At 36.3% G+C, this 18,041-nt stretch overlaps 2 protein-coding genes across 5 annotated transcripts in view; both read right to left on the bottom strand.

Moving 5' to 3' along the window:
• Positions 1-13,835, bottom strand: part of LOC139135234 (amidase-like) — a 15,462-nt gene extending 1,627 nt beyond the window's left edge. Inside the window, exons 1-12 of one of the 2 annotated variants that reach the window (XM_070702520.1) lie at positions 13,600-13,835; positions 9,773-9,917; positions 9,220-9,327; positions 7,838-7,964; positions 7,535-7,707; positions 6,717-6,856; positions 4,919-5,119; positions 4,107-4,181; positions 3,280-3,442; positions 2,940-3,002; positions 2,104-2,204; positions 1,234-1,420 (exon numbers count right to left, since the gene is read on the bottom strand). In XM_070702520.1, coding sequence (XP_070558621.1) covers positions 1,234-1,420; positions 2,104-2,204; positions 2,940-3,002; positions 3,280-3,442; positions 4,107-4,181; positions 4,919-5,119; positions 6,717-6,856; positions 7,535-7,707; positions 7,838-7,964; positions 9,220-9,327; positions 9,773-9,830 — 1,396 coding nt within the window. In that variant the 5' untranslated portion in view covers positions 9,831-9,917; positions 13,600-13,835. Of the gene's footprint in view, positions 1-1,233; positions 1,421-2,103; positions 2,205-2,939; positions 3,003-3,279; positions 3,443-4,106; positions 4,182-4,918; positions 5,120-6,716; positions 6,857-7,534; positions 7,708-7,837; positions 7,965-9,219; positions 9,328-9,772; positions 9,918-10,865; positions 11,390-13,599 lie in introns of those variants that run through there. The other variant, XM_070702521.1, reaches the window with a different exon arrangement.
• A 609-nt stretch (positions 13,836-14,444) lies between these two features.
• The window catches only part of LOC139135235 (amidase-like), a 33,958-nt gene continuing 30,361 nt past the window's right edge, over positions 14,445-18,041 (bottom strand). For all 3 annotated transcript variants that reach the window (XM_070702522.1, XM_070702523.1, XM_070702524.1), the window contains exons 10-13: positions 17,458-17,520; positions 17,158-17,258; positions 15,993-16,179; positions 14,445-15,691 (exon numbers count right to left, since the gene is read on the bottom strand). In XM_070702522.1, coding sequence (XP_070558623.1) covers positions 15,498-15,691; positions 15,993-16,179; positions 17,158-17,258; positions 17,458-17,520 — 545 coding nt within the window. In that variant the 3' untranslated portion in view covers positions 14,445-15,497. The remainder of the gene's footprint in view (positions 15,692-15,992; positions 16,180-17,157; positions 17,259-17,457; positions 17,521-18,041) is intronic.

An 18,041-nucleotide genomic window follows, 5' to 3' on the forward strand; every position in this document is an offset into this window, starting at 1 on the left:
CGTAAACAACCCCTCTAACAAATTAACACGTCATTATCATTGCTGTATTTCACCTTGAAGTAACCGCATTGGCCCTTTTGGAGCCCCTATGGTTGGTTGCATCGAGCTGTATCTTCATACACGCTTACCATGAGTAGTAAAGGATTCACACCTTACTACTTTGATATTACATATCATACAGTCATAAAAGATACTAGATTTAGATTTTACAACTTTTGAATGAATCTTTATGTAGCATTCTGTAAAATTCCATGATTCATATTCATTACAAAATATTTACAATCAAACGCCTATTTATTATTTCTATTTTGTGGGGTGTCCGGTGAAGGAGGAACATCAACCTGCTGATGTTGTCTGCCATGGACTGATTTGTAAGTAAAATTTGTGATATATTTTTTAAAGATAGAAACTTAACTTTTTAACAGCCCATATCAATAGATCCACACACGATCTAGCAAAGGAGACTGTTCTAAGAAAACTTAGCTGAAGGTAGTTCACGCCTCGAAAGTGAAAGAATTAACTAACCCTTTGAGTGCTGTAATTTTTCTCGTAAAAACAGTTAGTGCAACATTCTACAATATTGTTTTTGAATTTTTCTGTAATTTTTGATAATTTTTGACCAAATGAAAATCACCTTTCATTGACTACAGTTTTGGATCAAAAGTTCGGGGGAAATCGTGAAAAATATCTGTGTGGATCTGATAAAAATTGTCTGGGTTTTATTTTATGTGGGGGGACAAAAATTAGCTTTAACACTCAAAGGGTTAAACTTATGCTCAAACTTTCCTCAATGAAACTTTAACCATTATCTTACCAAATCAAAAAAAAATTTCGGGTTATCATACAAACTTTGGCAATAGAGAAAGAAATTGCTGAACATTTGCTTTAATTAAGTTAACATTTTAATTATTATATTAATACGTAAATTAATATTTTCAAGTCATAAAACTATGATGGTGGAAATTCGTTTTCGCCACAGGGTTCACTTCATAATGAGTTCACCCATACAGCAGTGCAAAAAAGCATCGTAATTTTCTGTCTAAAAATCCGTGTGGAACCACATTCTATTCCCAGTACTTGTAAGCTAGTCAAGGATTTTCATATCTAATGCTAGAATTTGTATAAATAATTTCCCTGGATGAACTTTGCACGATCCAGAGAGCAAAGTGCACTAAAAGCTCTGAAAATATTACAATTCATGTTTTAAAATTGCCAACAGTTTTCACAGTATACCTGAGACTGCGATTCCTTCATTTGGTAATTGTGGTGCTTTGAACGGGACTGTAGGCATCACCAACACATCATAATCTCCCAGTATCTTGTCAAAAGTCTTGGTGATATCTATACGAATGTTCTGCGCTTTGGCATAGAAGTAGCTGCCGTATTCTTCTTTAACATAATCACTAAACAATAGGCCACACTGAAAGATACAGTAATAATTAATCGACAAACAGTGCCACATTTTAAAGATGCATTATCTGAGCTACATTTCTGGTACAGCCGTGGTTTTAAAAAAATTACAATAGAAGGGACCAGTGATTATAATGTTACATTTATCCGATTTATGTTTCGTGTACACTGGAGGTATACTTTGGATGGGCATACTGCTTTTGTTTATTTACTAACAAAACAAGCAACTTGGTTGGCATATGTCAATGTATTAGGAAACACTGCCACATTTCACATGGGAGTAGAGAATGACTTTAAAAAGTTAATTTATTCTGATGATGTGTAAAATTCAACCAAAAGTTAAAAGGTGTTACTATTATTAATAACAGGGTCTGTACTACAAGTATGCAATTTGGCATGGAAACTGATCATCATTCAAGATTCATGTGTAGTAGGGTACTTTTGTGAGTGTGCAATAGTGACAGATGTATTACATTTTTTGTCAACAGTATTCATAATCGCAAATATATTATTTTTTTACACTCTTGCTATGACTGATAGCATGCACCATAGGCCCTTTGGTTCTGGCCAATCAATTCCATACTTACCGTGCTGCATTTCATACGTGTAATTTCAGACACCAAACAATCATTCTTCCATTACACTATGAACATGGAGGTATTAACCCTTTCATCCATTTTTTTAATATCTTACCTTTAGTACAGCAGACAAGTCGTTTATCCTTGTTTTGTATCCTTTGTGTAAAGCATTCACAGCACTGGATGGGTAAAACCCTTTGTACTGAGAACCAGCGCCTAGAATAAATCAAAAAATTGTCTGAGACTGGAGAAAGTCCAACGATTCTAGAAGACTGGAAAATGTCAATTGACTATTGTAGACTGGAGCAAGTCGACTGACTTAATGTGGTAACGTCATATGGTTTTAATGATGCATCTACAAATGATCATATTCTGGGGTGAGATATGTCTACAGATGATAAAAGGCAGTCCTGTGTGTAGCCTGAATCAACCAAAACTCATATTAAAGTAAAAAAATATAGCTTCGATGAAATTTAGCTGCTGTGCTTCATTCATTCATTCATTCATTCATTCATTCGTTCGTTGATTTTTATGCAGTTTATTTAACAACAGGTTTCACTGGATTTTATTTTGCATGAAATTAATATAAGTGAAGATGAAAGATATATACCAGTAAAATACATTAGACTCGACACAGTGACAACGTTAACTAGGATTGAAAACATTAAACACTGAAACATAATGACACATTTAAAGGACACATTCTTTGACAAGGCTAGTACACCTCCATGTAATGTTCTATATTTTACTAGAGTAATTCACACATTGAATGCCTTTTTAGTTTCAGTTGGAATAACATTCTTCACCATGGTCTCGCTAAAAACCTATCGATTTTAATGAACGGTGAAAACAGTGGATCTGTTAACATGGAATTGCCGGTGAACACGCTGTCTTCTCAATTTGTTTATGTGCCTCTTCAAATCTGTCACTAGATTTGGCTGTATGACTTACCACATTCTTTAATCATCGTATCAATTGATGCTGTTGTGGCATACGTATTGAATACCATCGCTCCTGCAAAAAGTTGCCCAGAAAGTGGAAATTTGACAAAATTACAATACAATTTTCGAAAAACTACGATAGCGAAATGTTTTGTTACTCAAAGAGCTTAAAAATGAGCCTCAAAAAGTGGTAGCTTACTAAAGAATTGTAAGAATTTGAGAGTTCTAATATCTGGCCAAAGGCGCATTCTACATTGCAAAGGCGCATTCTACATTAAATTCTTTTTAATGGTCTGCTGCTTGTGACGAATTGTTTTGAAGAGCATGGATTAAATGAGGTAACCATTTACCAATTGTATGCTCTGGCACAGAAATCTCCTCAACTGTGGCACCTAGGTCAGTCATCTGAAGTGCCGCCTTCTTTACCAGGGTGTCTACATCTTCTTCAGAGGTTGGCAGACCAAAGCCTTCCTTCACAACTCCAATTCTTATTCCTGGCAAAGAGGTTGCCAACTAAAAGCATATAAAAAGGCACATATAATAACAGCAAAACATATTCTACAGTCATTTTGCATGTTTGTTCAGAACACTCTGATAATTGTCGGCTCTTGTGTACGTTTGGTATAGTTTCTGTCATGAGTGGCATAAGACTCGAAAGCAGTAGGTTCCTCTGCAATTATTGTTCGCCATTTTGGTTATTTAAACAAAATGGTCACAGGCTAGCAAGGATAAATTAAACGACTGCCATTGTTCTGACCCAGTGCACATGTCCCCTATAACTAATAACATTTCTTAAATATTTGGATCAGTTTAGAAATTTCTGGACATTTCTCCATGTCAGCCTTACATTACCAGTGCCTGTAATATATACAAATAACTTGCGTCAAAGTATATATTAAGTATAGCCTCAAGAGGACATACTGATTGTTATGCAAATGTCGAGTTGAAAACAGACTGCCATAAGACATAAGCATGTACCTAAACCATACATAGCAAAATATAGGGTAATTGATTCTTCCTGGGCTGTAATCAAGACGGCTGTTTTCCTTTGAACAAGACAACTTTTACATGAATAATAAGGACTAATTTTTTCAGTTTTAGAGTATTGTATTATGGCTCTGTGAGTGAAGCTTTTTGTGTGGATTTACAGTTAATTGTGAACACAAGTGGAGCTTACCAGTTTTGTATATTCAGGTACTTCAAGGTTGACAGGTTGTCTTGGATCTAAACCATTGTCATAGCCAGCGATTACCTAAAACGATATGTAAAAATATTGATATGTAAATCAAAGTTGAGAACCTCAGAGATTTCTCAATGCTAATACTTCAGACATTTTTGAGCCATTTTCTTTTAATTTTCGGTAAGAGAATGTTGTAATAAATATGACACCTAACATGTGGATAAGGAAAAGAAAATTGCCTAGAAATTCTGACATTACAAATCACTGTTTCAATATTAAATCTGATTAATAAATCAGAACGTTTTAATTGAAAAATATAAGAATATATCTTTTATGTATATTACTTTTTCAAGATTCAAAGAAATTATTCCACGAGTAGAGCGGAAACTTCCAATTTGTTGATCGTATTTAGAACATTCACTCGTACTCCATTGGGTCTTAAATGAGCTCACCAATGTTATCATACATTTGTGACATGATGACAGTGAAGAAACGGGGGAGTTAATTCATTTACGTTTCTGTATACTTAAAGTGGTCAACGACAGGCGAGCAAATGCCAGCATTTGAATTTTACCAAGGGTCAATCCCCTTATCCCCTTGGCATATCCAATGCAATCATGTACCGCAAATGTAAAAATAATGTCACCAACATCGAAAAACTGTTTATGAGTGTACCTTTAACCTTTAAGAAGAAATATTGCCAACTGCATTATATACTAATTAATTCAGTAGTTTTTACTTATGGACAATGACTGCAATTACATTGTCACAATTATAGTTACGATTACATCAAGCAGCAGTATAGATACCTCAAGTAACAATGCTGCATCATAGACGTTCTTGGTGATAGGGCCAACATGATCATTAGTGTATTCCATCGAAAGAATTCCAGTGTATGGCACTAACCCAAAGGTTGGCTTCAAACCGACCACACCGCACCATGCTGCAGGTACTCGTATTGAACCACCTTGATCGCCCCCAATAGCCATGTCTACATCACCACTGGCAACCTAGTGATGTATAGTAGAAGATTACTGAGAGAAAACAATATACAGGCTTGGTGAATCAATTTCATTCTGACATCATACTACAGTAGGTTGGTAGAGTGATTAAGATTTGCTATAATACCATACCACAGACGTTTAAGTTGGCAGAATCACTTATGGAAAACACCCTTCCATTAGATTTGTTTTGATGAGAAATTAGAGATGGACCAAAGTCCTTTTAGACTCACACATTTATTTTTTACTTTTCCATCCTTGATTTGGCATTTTATTCTGAATTGGAAGAGTGTGCAAACTATCATGACACCTTTTTCTAGTTCAAATCAAATAACATTGTTTTGCACAAGCAGTACGCATTCAGAAACTTTTTTACAATATTAAATGAGGCGATTTTTCCCCATTTCTGACCATGCACTCCTAAGTACATTCAATTCTCCTCGGTCAATAACATCACATAGGGCTGAGCCATGCATAAGTTGGTGCAGAGAAAGAGAGGAAATGTAATTTCAATTAAAGTAAAAGTTCACTGTTCACAGTATGTGGGGTTCTTGGCTTCAACTATAGCATACCTGTGATGGAAACAAAATGTTACATAAATGTTCTGCATTTTACATTAACACATGTAAGCACTGTACGTTTTGACAAAATAGTGAGTGTTTCAACATGCCTTTGTGAGCTATCGATCAAGCACTTGCAATTGACATCAAACATTTTTTAAATAGTGAAAACATCATCAAAAGTTACAGGTACTTGCTTGGCCTTTTTAAAGTCATTTGAGAATAATACTGCCTTTCAACTGCTCAGGAAAATAAACCCACAAAGTTTAATGTTGAAAGATCCCATACAATGCCAGGTTTCGATTCAAGCTTGTTGGAAAGACTGTAGCCACCATTTGTCAACAGCCACACCAATTCAGTTCAGTTTAATAAATGAAAGTATGAAGGTTCTTCCTTAGATTAATTTTTTTTCTCCCTCTGTCCCTATTTGTGTCATACGTATTTAACTCGGGACAGATTTTCTAGTGATGATGTATATTTCTGAGGGTTCAAATGTAAATTAAAATCAGTTTGTAAATCAGACCACCCTATAAAGTGTAAATAAATAAATAAATAAATTCAGTTCGAAAGAGGGATAAGATATCCGGTTAGGATAATTACATCCCTTAAGTACAATTTTGGCGCTCGTATTGTTCTTTGTAGGCATTTAATGACTTTGCATTTACTACAGTGGCAGGCTGGCAGGCAGGCTGTTCATCAACAATCCTAGATATGAAGAAATATTTTCTGATGTCTAATTTAACTGTAAGCTTAGGCAAAAGGAGCTTTACATTGTGACCTCGAGTTATAGATGGCGTGGCTAGCTGAAGTGATAAGCTGATATTGTCAAATTTGTTGAAAAATTTGAAGATCTTTATCATGTCTCCTCTGGTTCTTCTCTGCTCTAAAGCAGTTCATCCCAAATGATTTAACCTCTCTTGATATTCTAAGTTGCACCAGAATGCAAGGGTATATGTCTAGATTTTATAGAGAACATTCATAGGTGAATATGCTGTGAAGTATTCTCAAACCATACTGAATATTTGTGACCTTACAGTTGTACTTACCAAGGCACTACTGCCACTACTAGAGCCACCAGCACTGTGATCTCTCTTACACGGATTTCTGATGGCTCCTTTGGCCGAGGTAAAGCTAGTGCCAGTGAAAGACATGTCTTCAGCGCATGACTTGCCAAGGATATGCCCACCTACCATGGTTAAAGGGTTTTAAAAATACACTGCAGTTTATGGAAATTTCCTGACGTGTCTTTGTATTCACTAAAATGGCAGACTCACTCTTTAATAACATTACAATTAAGTATTTTGAAAAGTAATTTTATGCCGCAGTCATTACACTTAACTTTTGTTAGCTGTCCAGTCTGTCACAACAATTTCAATTTGATTAACAATTATCAAAAGCCTCGGTGACTTGAAAGATACCATGCAGTTTCCTTTGGTCTGTGGTGATTTTGAATACATCAGAATGTCTGCATTGCACATCTAAAGGTGTAATTTTTATTTATTGGGTAAATTAATAAATTTGTTATTTCTCTTTTCAACCCACTGAAGACTTTTATACTACCATGGTTATTTCAGCAAAGACTTATTTTCAATCATCTGCATGCTAACCATGAACATGACATGGTTCAGCTGACATATGTAGTGGTACATGCATTTCACTGTGTGCATGAATGAGCAACTAGAAACATTTCAAAACCATATACAAATGCTGATCACAGCTTCCTGTATTTATGCGTATCCATACTGAAGTATGAAGGCTGAACTAAAAAATAACATGTAGTGAAAAATTATCTAAAAATAATATTTCCAAAAAGTGTAACATCCCTGCAAAATAACCATGAATATAAGTTTGTAAGCTGACATACCTGCATCAAGTATGCTAGTAACGATGGTTGCATCAAATTCAGGTACGTATCCCTCTAAAACATAACTACCATTCATCATAGGAACACCAGCTACTGGTATATTGTCCTTGATGGCTAAGGTCTTGCCTGCTAATTTGCCCGTATCTGCACCCTTTATGTCACATCGCCAATACCTGAAATGTAATATCTTATATCGATCTTAAGCTTGCAAAATCTGAAAGTACTTGAAAGTCTAATGCTTACTTTCATACATAACAGTTATACAGTAGTAAGGAAATGAGCATGATAAAATATCAAGTTTACCAGGCATTGAGTTTGTTTTCTTCAGGTCTAGGTCTGTAACCAGGTGTTCTTGGATACTTGACTGGAAGTAATGGTTCAGGCAAACTGTCAACCATATCAAAAGCCTTGCATGATAATGCAATACGATCTATTATAAAGATGAAAAATTCCCAAGTATAAAACGATGATTATTTTCAAATGTAATTATAATGTAATACGTTTTCAGCAAAACGGAGATTTGGTCACAATTATCAAGTTTTTAAAAGATTATGCAATAAAACGCTGTGTCAATTTCATAAGGTTGATTGGACATTGCACTGATCATGAAACATTGCTGTTGTTCCACTTTCTATAGAGGAGGTTTTTGTTCAAAAATGAAAATATTAAAACTCCAGTGTGGCTTTCATGTGTATTTTTATATTTTGAATTACACGGCATCAAAACATCCCCAATTTCAAAATTAAACCAAACTTTACAGCAAAAGATGAGTGGCATAACATTTTGGTGCCTCAAATGAAAAGAATAAGATGAAATGGCTGCAATAATTTGCATCACAAAATGAACAAATCTGAATGTGCACAATTAAATGTACTGAACAAATATTAATCAATCATAAAAATTTAGATAACTTTAAACTGAAAATATCACCCCATAGAGAAATAACTCTTTTACATTCCAGCCGAGTAATCTTGCAACAAACTACTCTACTTTCCCCGAATTGGTGATGCTGTCGAAAGTTACATATTCAGTGGAACAATTATCCAATCTGCTTGACATCAGACATAAGCAAGCAACACAGATTCTAAGATTACAGCCCTGTAGCTGATGATTACTTTAGCAGCTGATCACTATAAATATTTAAAAATTGGAAACTACAACTTTCGTAGCAGAGGAAGGGTTATTTATGTACCTATGGATTTTACATGTGGCATTATACTTATGTCAGTTCAAGACATCATCTGTGACGGAATATTGTGCAAGAGCAAGTAATACTGTCAAGCAGTTATTTTACATAAGGCAAGGAAAATTCTTCTAAGATACCTAATTTCTCAGAGTTGCATTTAAGATGCTGCAGATGATTGTAATACTTCCATCAGAGGATGCAATTGTGATGCGAGGGTATTATATTGATGGGTCATCTTCCTGAGAGTTTCTGATGAAATCAAGATGTGCAGCATGCCAGGGATATGTAGCTATGCAAGAGAATTCAAACATATTACATGTATAAACCCTGCAATATTGATGACTGCCTCTTAGAGAAATCCTGAATGATTATTACTGTGATTTTAAAGTTGGTACATCAGAAGTCCATGTGTTTAATCAACTTTTACAAATCCGATTTACACCCACGGAAAGCTATCAAAATGTTAATTTTGTTTTTTATTCATTTTCATTTCCATTACCTTGATATTGTTGTAACTCTTCTGTGGTGACATCCAAATTAAATTTATGGGCTATTTTCATCAACCGATCAACAGACGGTGTACGAACAGCAGGAGCTTTGTATGTGCCTGAAATATGGGAAATTGAGAAAAGTATTTCCTGTAAACTCTACAATGGTATGTTTTATAATATCTTGACCGTACCTGCATGACGCCCTGGTACATATAGGCTAATTACAATAATTCCATAATGCCAAAATAAGCGATTATGCATATCGACGCTTAGTATGTGAATAATATCTTTAGTAAAACTAACTAGATATTCTGAAGATTCATTGCTATGTATCTAACGCCATCTTCCAGTTTAATTAGACGGGTAGATAATTTGTGGGGAATTCTTCAATGGCGCTGGTATACGTACGGTAGACAGCCAAATTGGGGTTCTATACAGTAGCTGGCACCATTAAAACGAGCTAAAGAGGCAGATACGTGCGCAAAAGAAATTAAAACGATTTCAAAAGGACAGACATACATTTCAAGTTGACAGGTTTAAAATAATATCAACTGTACTCACTTTTATCAGCTGAAGAAACATCTTGTTTACGTTCACAGTCGGTAGGATTTGTTGACATCTTTGTGACTACACAACTTTACATTGACCTCCAGAGAAATATTTCCAAATTACATCAATGGTAGTTGCCAGAAAATGTAACTCAATGCTTGAAATGATAAACAAAGAGAAACTTTTGACAAAATAAAATACTATTAAATGACAATGGGATTTACCACTCCATGTACCATACAGTAATTAAGCTTAGTTTTCATAGATTTGAAAACGAGTGCATGGTATGTTCAGCAACATACTATTTATTGAAAACAGATATTCAGACTCTCAAATTTTTACAATGCATATTCGGTCTGCCACTTGTTGGGTCTTATTTAGAAGCTCATGGACAAAATAAAGTTTTTACTGGGTTAGTTTTTTTTAAAACCAAGTATCAATAAATATTTGCCGATTGGTGATTTGTTTCTGGTGTACCAAAGTGTTGCATGGTGATCCTTGATTTGAATGGGAATGGTTTCAAGCTTCCTTGCGGAAAGTTTCGGGACAAAATTTGATAAGTAGGCCCTATTTCATATTAAGGCGTAAAGTACCTTAGGAGAGGAACAATGAAAAACAAATCACAAAGGTTCAGCCAAGCTAGGCTATAGCTCTTCTATCCGTACTGATCCATGTTTAAGCTTTACAAAACAGACAAAATCATACATGTGATCATAACCTTTATCGAAGGTTTTATAATAAAGACTTTTATCAGTTTGATGTTCTCTCTCATCATTTCTTTATTTTTCCCTATTGGCACTATTAGACGGAACACAATCCGTCCACCAGTCGTCAAATTTCCCTGATGTCATTCAGCAATCAGTCACCGAGAGCCACGGAGTTAGTAGTAGAGCTTGAGGCGCCGCCGCGCTACTGTTTACTGACTTGCGCAACACAAGACTCTGATCGTGCGGACTGGTGCACCTTGCACCATGGGTAAGATAATGATCGCAGTGCTATGGCTTCTGTGGCATTATCGATGGCGCTCGGGTCAAGGGTCATAGCTGACACTTGACCCAAGCACGATCGATAGGCCACAGCTCCCTCTCGGAACCAGAGTACTTACCGCGCGTACGATCTGTTTACTGTACCGATCGCGAAGCGACGTGTTGCCTGCCTGTGCACTAAGCTTATAGTCCGGCCATCGCGCGCGGTGGCAGCATTTTACAAGTGGTATAGCCACAAACTGATGACGTCAAAGATGTGCTTACTTATGGAAATGAGGTCAAAGGTTACGTTCTAAAAGGGGCGATAAATTATTTTGGGGGTAAGAGTTAGAAATGGGGGCTTGGAAACGTACGGGGTAATGATTGAAAAGAAGGGTCCCAATTTTTTACTATCTTCACTTTTTTCCCTCATTTTGTAGCATCCTATTACTCTATCCATGTCTTCTTCAGCCAGCCTGATACCTACGTGGAAGCAACGGTTGACAAGGGAGAGAGTAACGTTACGTTTATTTTACACAATAACAATTACCGCTGCTGGGGGTCGAACCCAGAACCTCCAGCATGTGAAGCACTACCTACAACCTGAACTCCGCGAGAACAAGTTGCGAGAAAGGGATGCAATGTTTCATATTTAGTTAGGATGATAATGCTAAGCAAGGAACTGATTGATAATGTTCACATGTAATGATTTGAAAGTCTTTAAAATTTTCCTTCTTTCATTTAATTTATGCCTCTGCATTGATTGCTTTATAGCCTGTCTTTATTTTTTTCTCTGCATTGTTTGTTATGCAGATTTGTTATTGTTTGAATATTTTTCATATTAGACCTATTTATTTTATTTGCACAGTTAAAGTATAAATTGTCACTTGTCTAGGATGTTTTATATGTTGAAAACTTTGTGTTTGACATTTATTATTGAATTTGTCGTTTGTTGCTGCCTTTTTTACAATACGAAAGGTGTGTGATTCCGTTTTGGCAGGATAAACTTTTATATAAAAGTGGTTCATCACTCAACATGTATGAAATGCAATATTTCATTGCTATTGTAGATGAAAACGTGAACAACAATTCGTTGGATATGCCACGGAAATAACATAAAAATTGCACCCATCGACGAAGTGAATTAAGTACAGAAGCAAACGAAATTCGCTGCCAATATAATGGTTTAGGGTGCATATATTGTCACTAGCACGAACTTCGTCTGGTCTGTGCATTCCCAGTGTCACACATCAGCGGCAGTGGCCTCCTGAGTTGTAAACTTAGGCGTGATATTAGTTTTTAGACCGTCTCAAAACATTTGGCATAATATGGTGTTATGTGCAGAGTTGCAATGGATCGATGAAGGGGTCTGTAAACTTTAAGGACAGAGAATTGAAATATGTTGCATGAGTAAAATCCACGGCTTAGCTTTATCGCCGAAACGCCTCCGCTACATAAACTCATAATAGTCTATAAAGACAAGTTTGAAATAAGTCTGAAGGTGTGAAGACAATCCAAGTTCGCATGGCATGCATCCACATGCCTTCAAAGGTGTTGGTGTGGGCAAAGGTTTGAGGATCCACAAAATGAAGACAATGATTAGCGGTGAAATGAGAGAACTGAGGAGACTTGGACATCGAAGAATAAGCCCCCTACCATTCATCGGAATAATATTGGAACCTGTAGGAACAAATCGATAAAGCATTGGCATTACGTGCGCCGGTCAACAGAAATTAAAAAGCAAGCACTAATATCGCGACCAATGACTCCAATCACCAAATGTCTGTCACTGAGTCGACTCAAGCTGTATTTGGACTTCCGTAACTTGAATTCATTATAGATGGTTTTTTTTTGTTTACATTCGTGTATTCATAAATTTCCATAATACAGCCTGGCTAAAAATCTATTCGGAGGCATAAGCTTATCGCAAAGATAAAGGAAACAAATTTGTGGACAAAAAATTAAACCAATCAATAACAGAGTTTGAAATAAAGTACAGGTGTGATTTTCGGTCTGTAGAAGAATTAATGCATTGAAAACATACAAAGATTTTTTGGCCGTCATATTGATTATTATTTGCATTTAAATGAACTCTGAATTCTGTTATGTAACTATGTGCCGTCTTTGGCAACGGCTACATTGAAAAGGGGTCAATATGGCCATTGCCCTCGGGGTCAGTTTGTACATGACAACAAATTTGATGAATAAAACGTGAGAGCGGACATATTGTACCGGGAATGAGACTGCATTATTGCCGCGATCACATGAACTAACTAACCCTAACCCTAAAAAGTCTGTGATGGTCTTCGCTCGCTCCGTTCCGACAATTTGGTCAGCTAACCCCAATTCCTGGCCCCAAATGTACTTCACCCAATACAAAAACTAAGCAGTCGGAGATTGTTACGGTGATTTGAAGAAAGTGCAAATTTATATTATTTTAACCTTATTAGTTTGCCGGTGCCGCAATTACGGGGCGTCTGTGTTTTGTGTACGGCGATTTTGACGTCATCAGTTTGTGGCTATACCACTTGTAGAATGCTGCCCCGCGCGGCTCTTGCTGCGGTTCCGTAGCCCTGCCACTCGACTCCCTGGCTGGTTGTGTGGGGACTGGGGGGAGTCCCACACAACCATAGCCAGGGAGTGGCAGGGCTACGGAACCGCAGCAAGCGCGCGGCTCAAGCTGATCGCGGCTAGAGCTGTGATGAAAATGTATGTGCTCTGCCTGTGTTTTCCGGGACACTGACACGCCTTGAGAGACGGTTGTGGGCTACCGATCGAACTGCAGCAAATACAAACCCAAAATACATCAATCGACCAATGGCATGCTGCGCTGTCGGACATATAGGCCTAAAAGAGAAAATAAATTGTTGATACCTGTTTTGCGTCCGTAACTCAAATGTGAAAATGATTGTGCACTGTGTCTTTGAAACCATCCATGTTGAAACTATTATGCCCTTGCGCGCTTAGTTTGTGCTCAGTATGACCTGACCTGGCCCGACCCACAATAAGCACCAAGGCCACGGGAAATAAAAGACTGGACAAACTGACAAAAATTACGCCGGGTTAGGCCGGTGCTTTCAAATTAATGCTGCGCGGAAAATAGTGACCCTTCAAAAGTGTTGCGAGAAAACAAGTGACCTTACCCAATTTTCATGCACAAAATACAGTAACCCTCCCCCTTCGTGTCACAATCCATATCAATAATACCTAAGCCTAATGTATTAAATTGACACTTGACATTTTCTATATGTCAAAACGTAGAGAACATATCATGTTTCTTGTTGAACGATAACAATTTTAGAACTGGACGAAAAACATGTTACTATGTAGTTGAAATCCGTTACATATTAAGACCGCGAAGTAAAGTTACTGAAGGGGAACGGGCGTTCCTGAATCTCGATAGTCGAATGCAATATCATGGAAAGAATTTACTTCTTTCTTCGGGAAATACTTGCCTTGTAATCGGGAACTAGCTATCGCTGTAAAGTCGCTGGTCTTACTCGTTTTATGATCGGCATTGGCTGAAAATGAGAATTATTCTCCAAGGGATTTGCCGACTTAGGCCGCGTTCAAAAAAATGGTTAGGGGGGGGGCTGGAGGAATCGTGATTGAAATCTTATTTTTTTCAGATCCCCCCCCTCGATACCCTCAAAAATTTTCAAGTCCCCCCCCTCAATACCCTCAAAAATTTTCAAGTCCCCCCCCAAATTACCATATAGCAGCATATATATTAGGAATGCACGCAGAGTGAAAAAAACATGTAATGTGTCGTTCTGCACGCAAATGTTCAACACTACCTCTTATCAGCAGGTTGTAGAGCCATATACCTAGGGCAAGTTCTTAAATTGATTCATTTTTAAATGCATCAGTGAACTTTTTGGATTTCTCAGTCTAAGCCGACTTAAGTTTATCCAACTGTGGCCAGTTCAATGGCACCAGCTGAAAAGCACACAAAATGACAATCATGAGGGAGTATGAAAATTGTGTATTCTAGCTACGTTTAACCAAATTGTGAAAAAATGAGCACAGTGACCTACTGAAAATTTTTTTTCAAAAGTACAAGACATACAACTTAGATGCCACTTATAAAATGTTTTACGAAATTGACAATACTGGAAGGTTAAAATATTCCATGAAATTAATGTTTTAATCTCAGAAATTTTGGGTGTAATAATGGCAAATTTGATAAAAAATAAAAGATTCCATTTAGTCACACATTTTTCCCTTTAAATTAGAGTCTTTACTGTTTAAAGTTTTACTTTTGTGTTATTGGTACAATGAGATGTGAAAATTTCATTCACTGCATGAACGGTTTTATATATTGATTTTAAGTGACTCTACATCAGATTTAATCAGATCGGGTCTGCTTGAAAGAAAAATGCCATACTTTTGGAAACCAATTTAATTGCTTCTGTGACCTCATCTAAATCTTTCAAAAAAGATCACAATATGGATTGTCTACAATGGATACAGTCGATACTTGCTTTCAATAAAAATGATTGTATATTTTCTGAGATCAGTGAAAATCTTCCTCTTATTTCAATGCATGACTCCTAAGTATTCCTGAAGTTTCTCAAGTTTATTTAAAACATTTAGTGAAATACAACATGATTGTGTCGTTTTGTTGGTGAAGAACAAATTATTACTTACATTAATATCAAGAAAACACAATCACTGTATTACAGACCCTATATTAAATTCAAATGAATTTTATATCAAGGAATAGAGCATGTCAATGAAAACTTATTTTTCCATCGCTAATTTTTGGAACCCTAATTGTTATCTCGTATTTTCTCATAAGCATAGGCTACTTTGAGCAATGTAGACTCATCAAACTTCCTTCCAACCATCATCATGCCAACAGGTAGTCCATCAGAAAACCCAGTATTAATGGTTAGGGCAGGATGACCAGTTACGTTGTATGGACAAGTGTTGGTACTGATGTTGGCCATCCTGCTGAAAACATCTGCAGTGACAAACACGAAGAATGTTATTGTTATTTTGTTACTAAACAAAGAACGGGTGTATATCTCAGTGTTATGGTGAACTCAATTTGTAACAAACAACTTTAAAAGAGATGACGAATGAAATGTGAATTACAGTCCTAGACATATTGACTTGCATTTAGGAATAATATTGTTCTTTCACAGACTCTAAAACCCTAAATTTTGTTCATTCGATCATACATAGCCATTTACAAAGTAAAATCACAATGATACAGTCAACTGCTCATACAATTAAGTAGTAATATACCGTAGTGTACTAACCTGATGCAGTCATTTCTCCTGTGGGTAATTTTGGTGCCTTGAATGGGATTGTAGGCATCACCAACACATCATAATCCTCAAATATCTTGTCAAATACCCGGGTCAAGTCCAAACGAATGTTCTGTGCTTTTGCATAGAAGTAACCTCCATATTCTTGGTTCAAGTAATCTCCAAAGAGCAAGGTCGCCTGTATAACATCATGGAACAGAAAACTGACCATGCTCATGACTATAACATGATAGAGGTTAGAATGAACATATCCCCCTTTCCAGGTAGATACACATTTTAGAGTTTTTAGAAACATAATTTTGAAAAATTTGCCTGAAATTTCTTTGACCTGTACTCAGGTAATGAAAATATGCATGCATGTAACCCTTCCAAAATAATGTATGAGCTCTAGCAAATTCTGACAATACTTTGCTCTTCTACAGTTTATGTAAGATCATTTGACACATACTGAGAAAACTAAGTAATTACTTTTGAAAATTTGGGAACTAAGAATTTGATTTTTTGAATTGAGTTAAAAACACCAGAAAACATGAGTCAGTTCAGCATTTAAATATCAGTAAACTTGTTTCTTAACCATTTCACCCCCAGTTCCCTGTGTACAGGTCCAACTTTACCATAGAAAACAATGGATTTGGGACAAACCATGGCGGTGAAAGGGTTAAATCCAAAAATATGCATAGTGATCCCTGATACTCAATGTTGATGCGTGTAGAACATTTTGGACATTTTAAAAGCAGGGAAGAAAATGAGAGTTACTTGAACACCTGTGCACTGATGCTATGATAACAGTTGACCCCCTTCCTATTATTTAGAGAGACTACAGAGGCAATATTAGACCCCTATTTTGGAGGGTCTTTGCTACAACAGCACAAATTTGGCATAAATTATGAATATCACTCAGGATTCCAGAGCAGTTTCGTACTAATGTAAGTATACAATGATGATAGAAGTACATTTAGATATTTAATTTTTATCAACAACTTTCATATTTAAAAATTTATAAATATTAACATAAACAATTTGTAAACCTTTGATGTGACTAATAATGCCTTATTGTCCTGTACGGGGTCTGCAGAGGTAGACTGATTGACTTTAGTCTTACAAAGAACTGACAAATTTCTTATTCAACTCTGCTCACAAATATATTCATACTAACCTTGCTGTTATGAGACTCATCATTTATTCTCGTTTTATATCCTCTGTGTAAAGCATTCACAGCACTGGATGGATAGAATCCTTTGTACTGGGAGCTTGTACCTGGAATGGATGAATGTGGAAGAGATTGAAGAGGACATACCATAGTCAGGAGTTTCTAAATTATTGGCTTGAAATCATTTTATGACATCCCTAACATCTCATCTGATGACTCTTGTACAAACAAAAGAGTTTACTCGAGATACACACAGTGAATTTTGATCCACATAAGTATAGAGCTGACAGATGTTATAGAACTTACCACATCCTTTTATTATCATATTAGCAAAGCCCTGAACTCCGATGACCCTGTATAAACTTGGCGCTGTAAGATTTCAAAAGGAAAGTATTATTTAGCATTGGACAGATTAACAAAGTTGCGTGAAGGGATTGACATATAAATAAGACTCTCTCTCCACTCCTATCTTGAATTTCTTGATTCTAAACATATATACCACTTCCTTAAAGGTTCATTTCACGTGCACTGCACTGTACTGCACTGTTCAGACTTTCCTAATAAATGGTTTTGCTGCCTTGGCAAACAAGGCATTGGGTGATTGGCCATGCTTTTAAAATGTATAATATATTTTTTCACAATAAAATGAAGGCTCTGTAATGCCTTCAAAGTGTAGAGTTACAATCAGCTCTCTGCTCCCTGCATGTCTCAGAGTAATTCTTCAATGGGGATCTGTTGGACTTTTGGTGTTAAGATGTGTATGCTTGTTTCACAGTATGAAAAAATACATCACATGTTACTGATTGATCAACTTGAAGTGTCAAGTTGATAATTGTATTCATCAAATCTCTCCAAAGTTTGTCACAGTGCATTCTAATTACAATCAGATA

Source organism: Ptychodera flava, chromosome 6, assembly GCF_041260155.1.
Source record: "Ptychodera flava strain L36383 chromosome 6, AS_Pfla_20210202, whole genome shotgun sequence".
NCBI classification, from domain to species: Eukaryota; Metazoa; Hemichordata; class Enteropneusta; family Ptychoderidae; genus Ptychodera; species Ptychodera flava.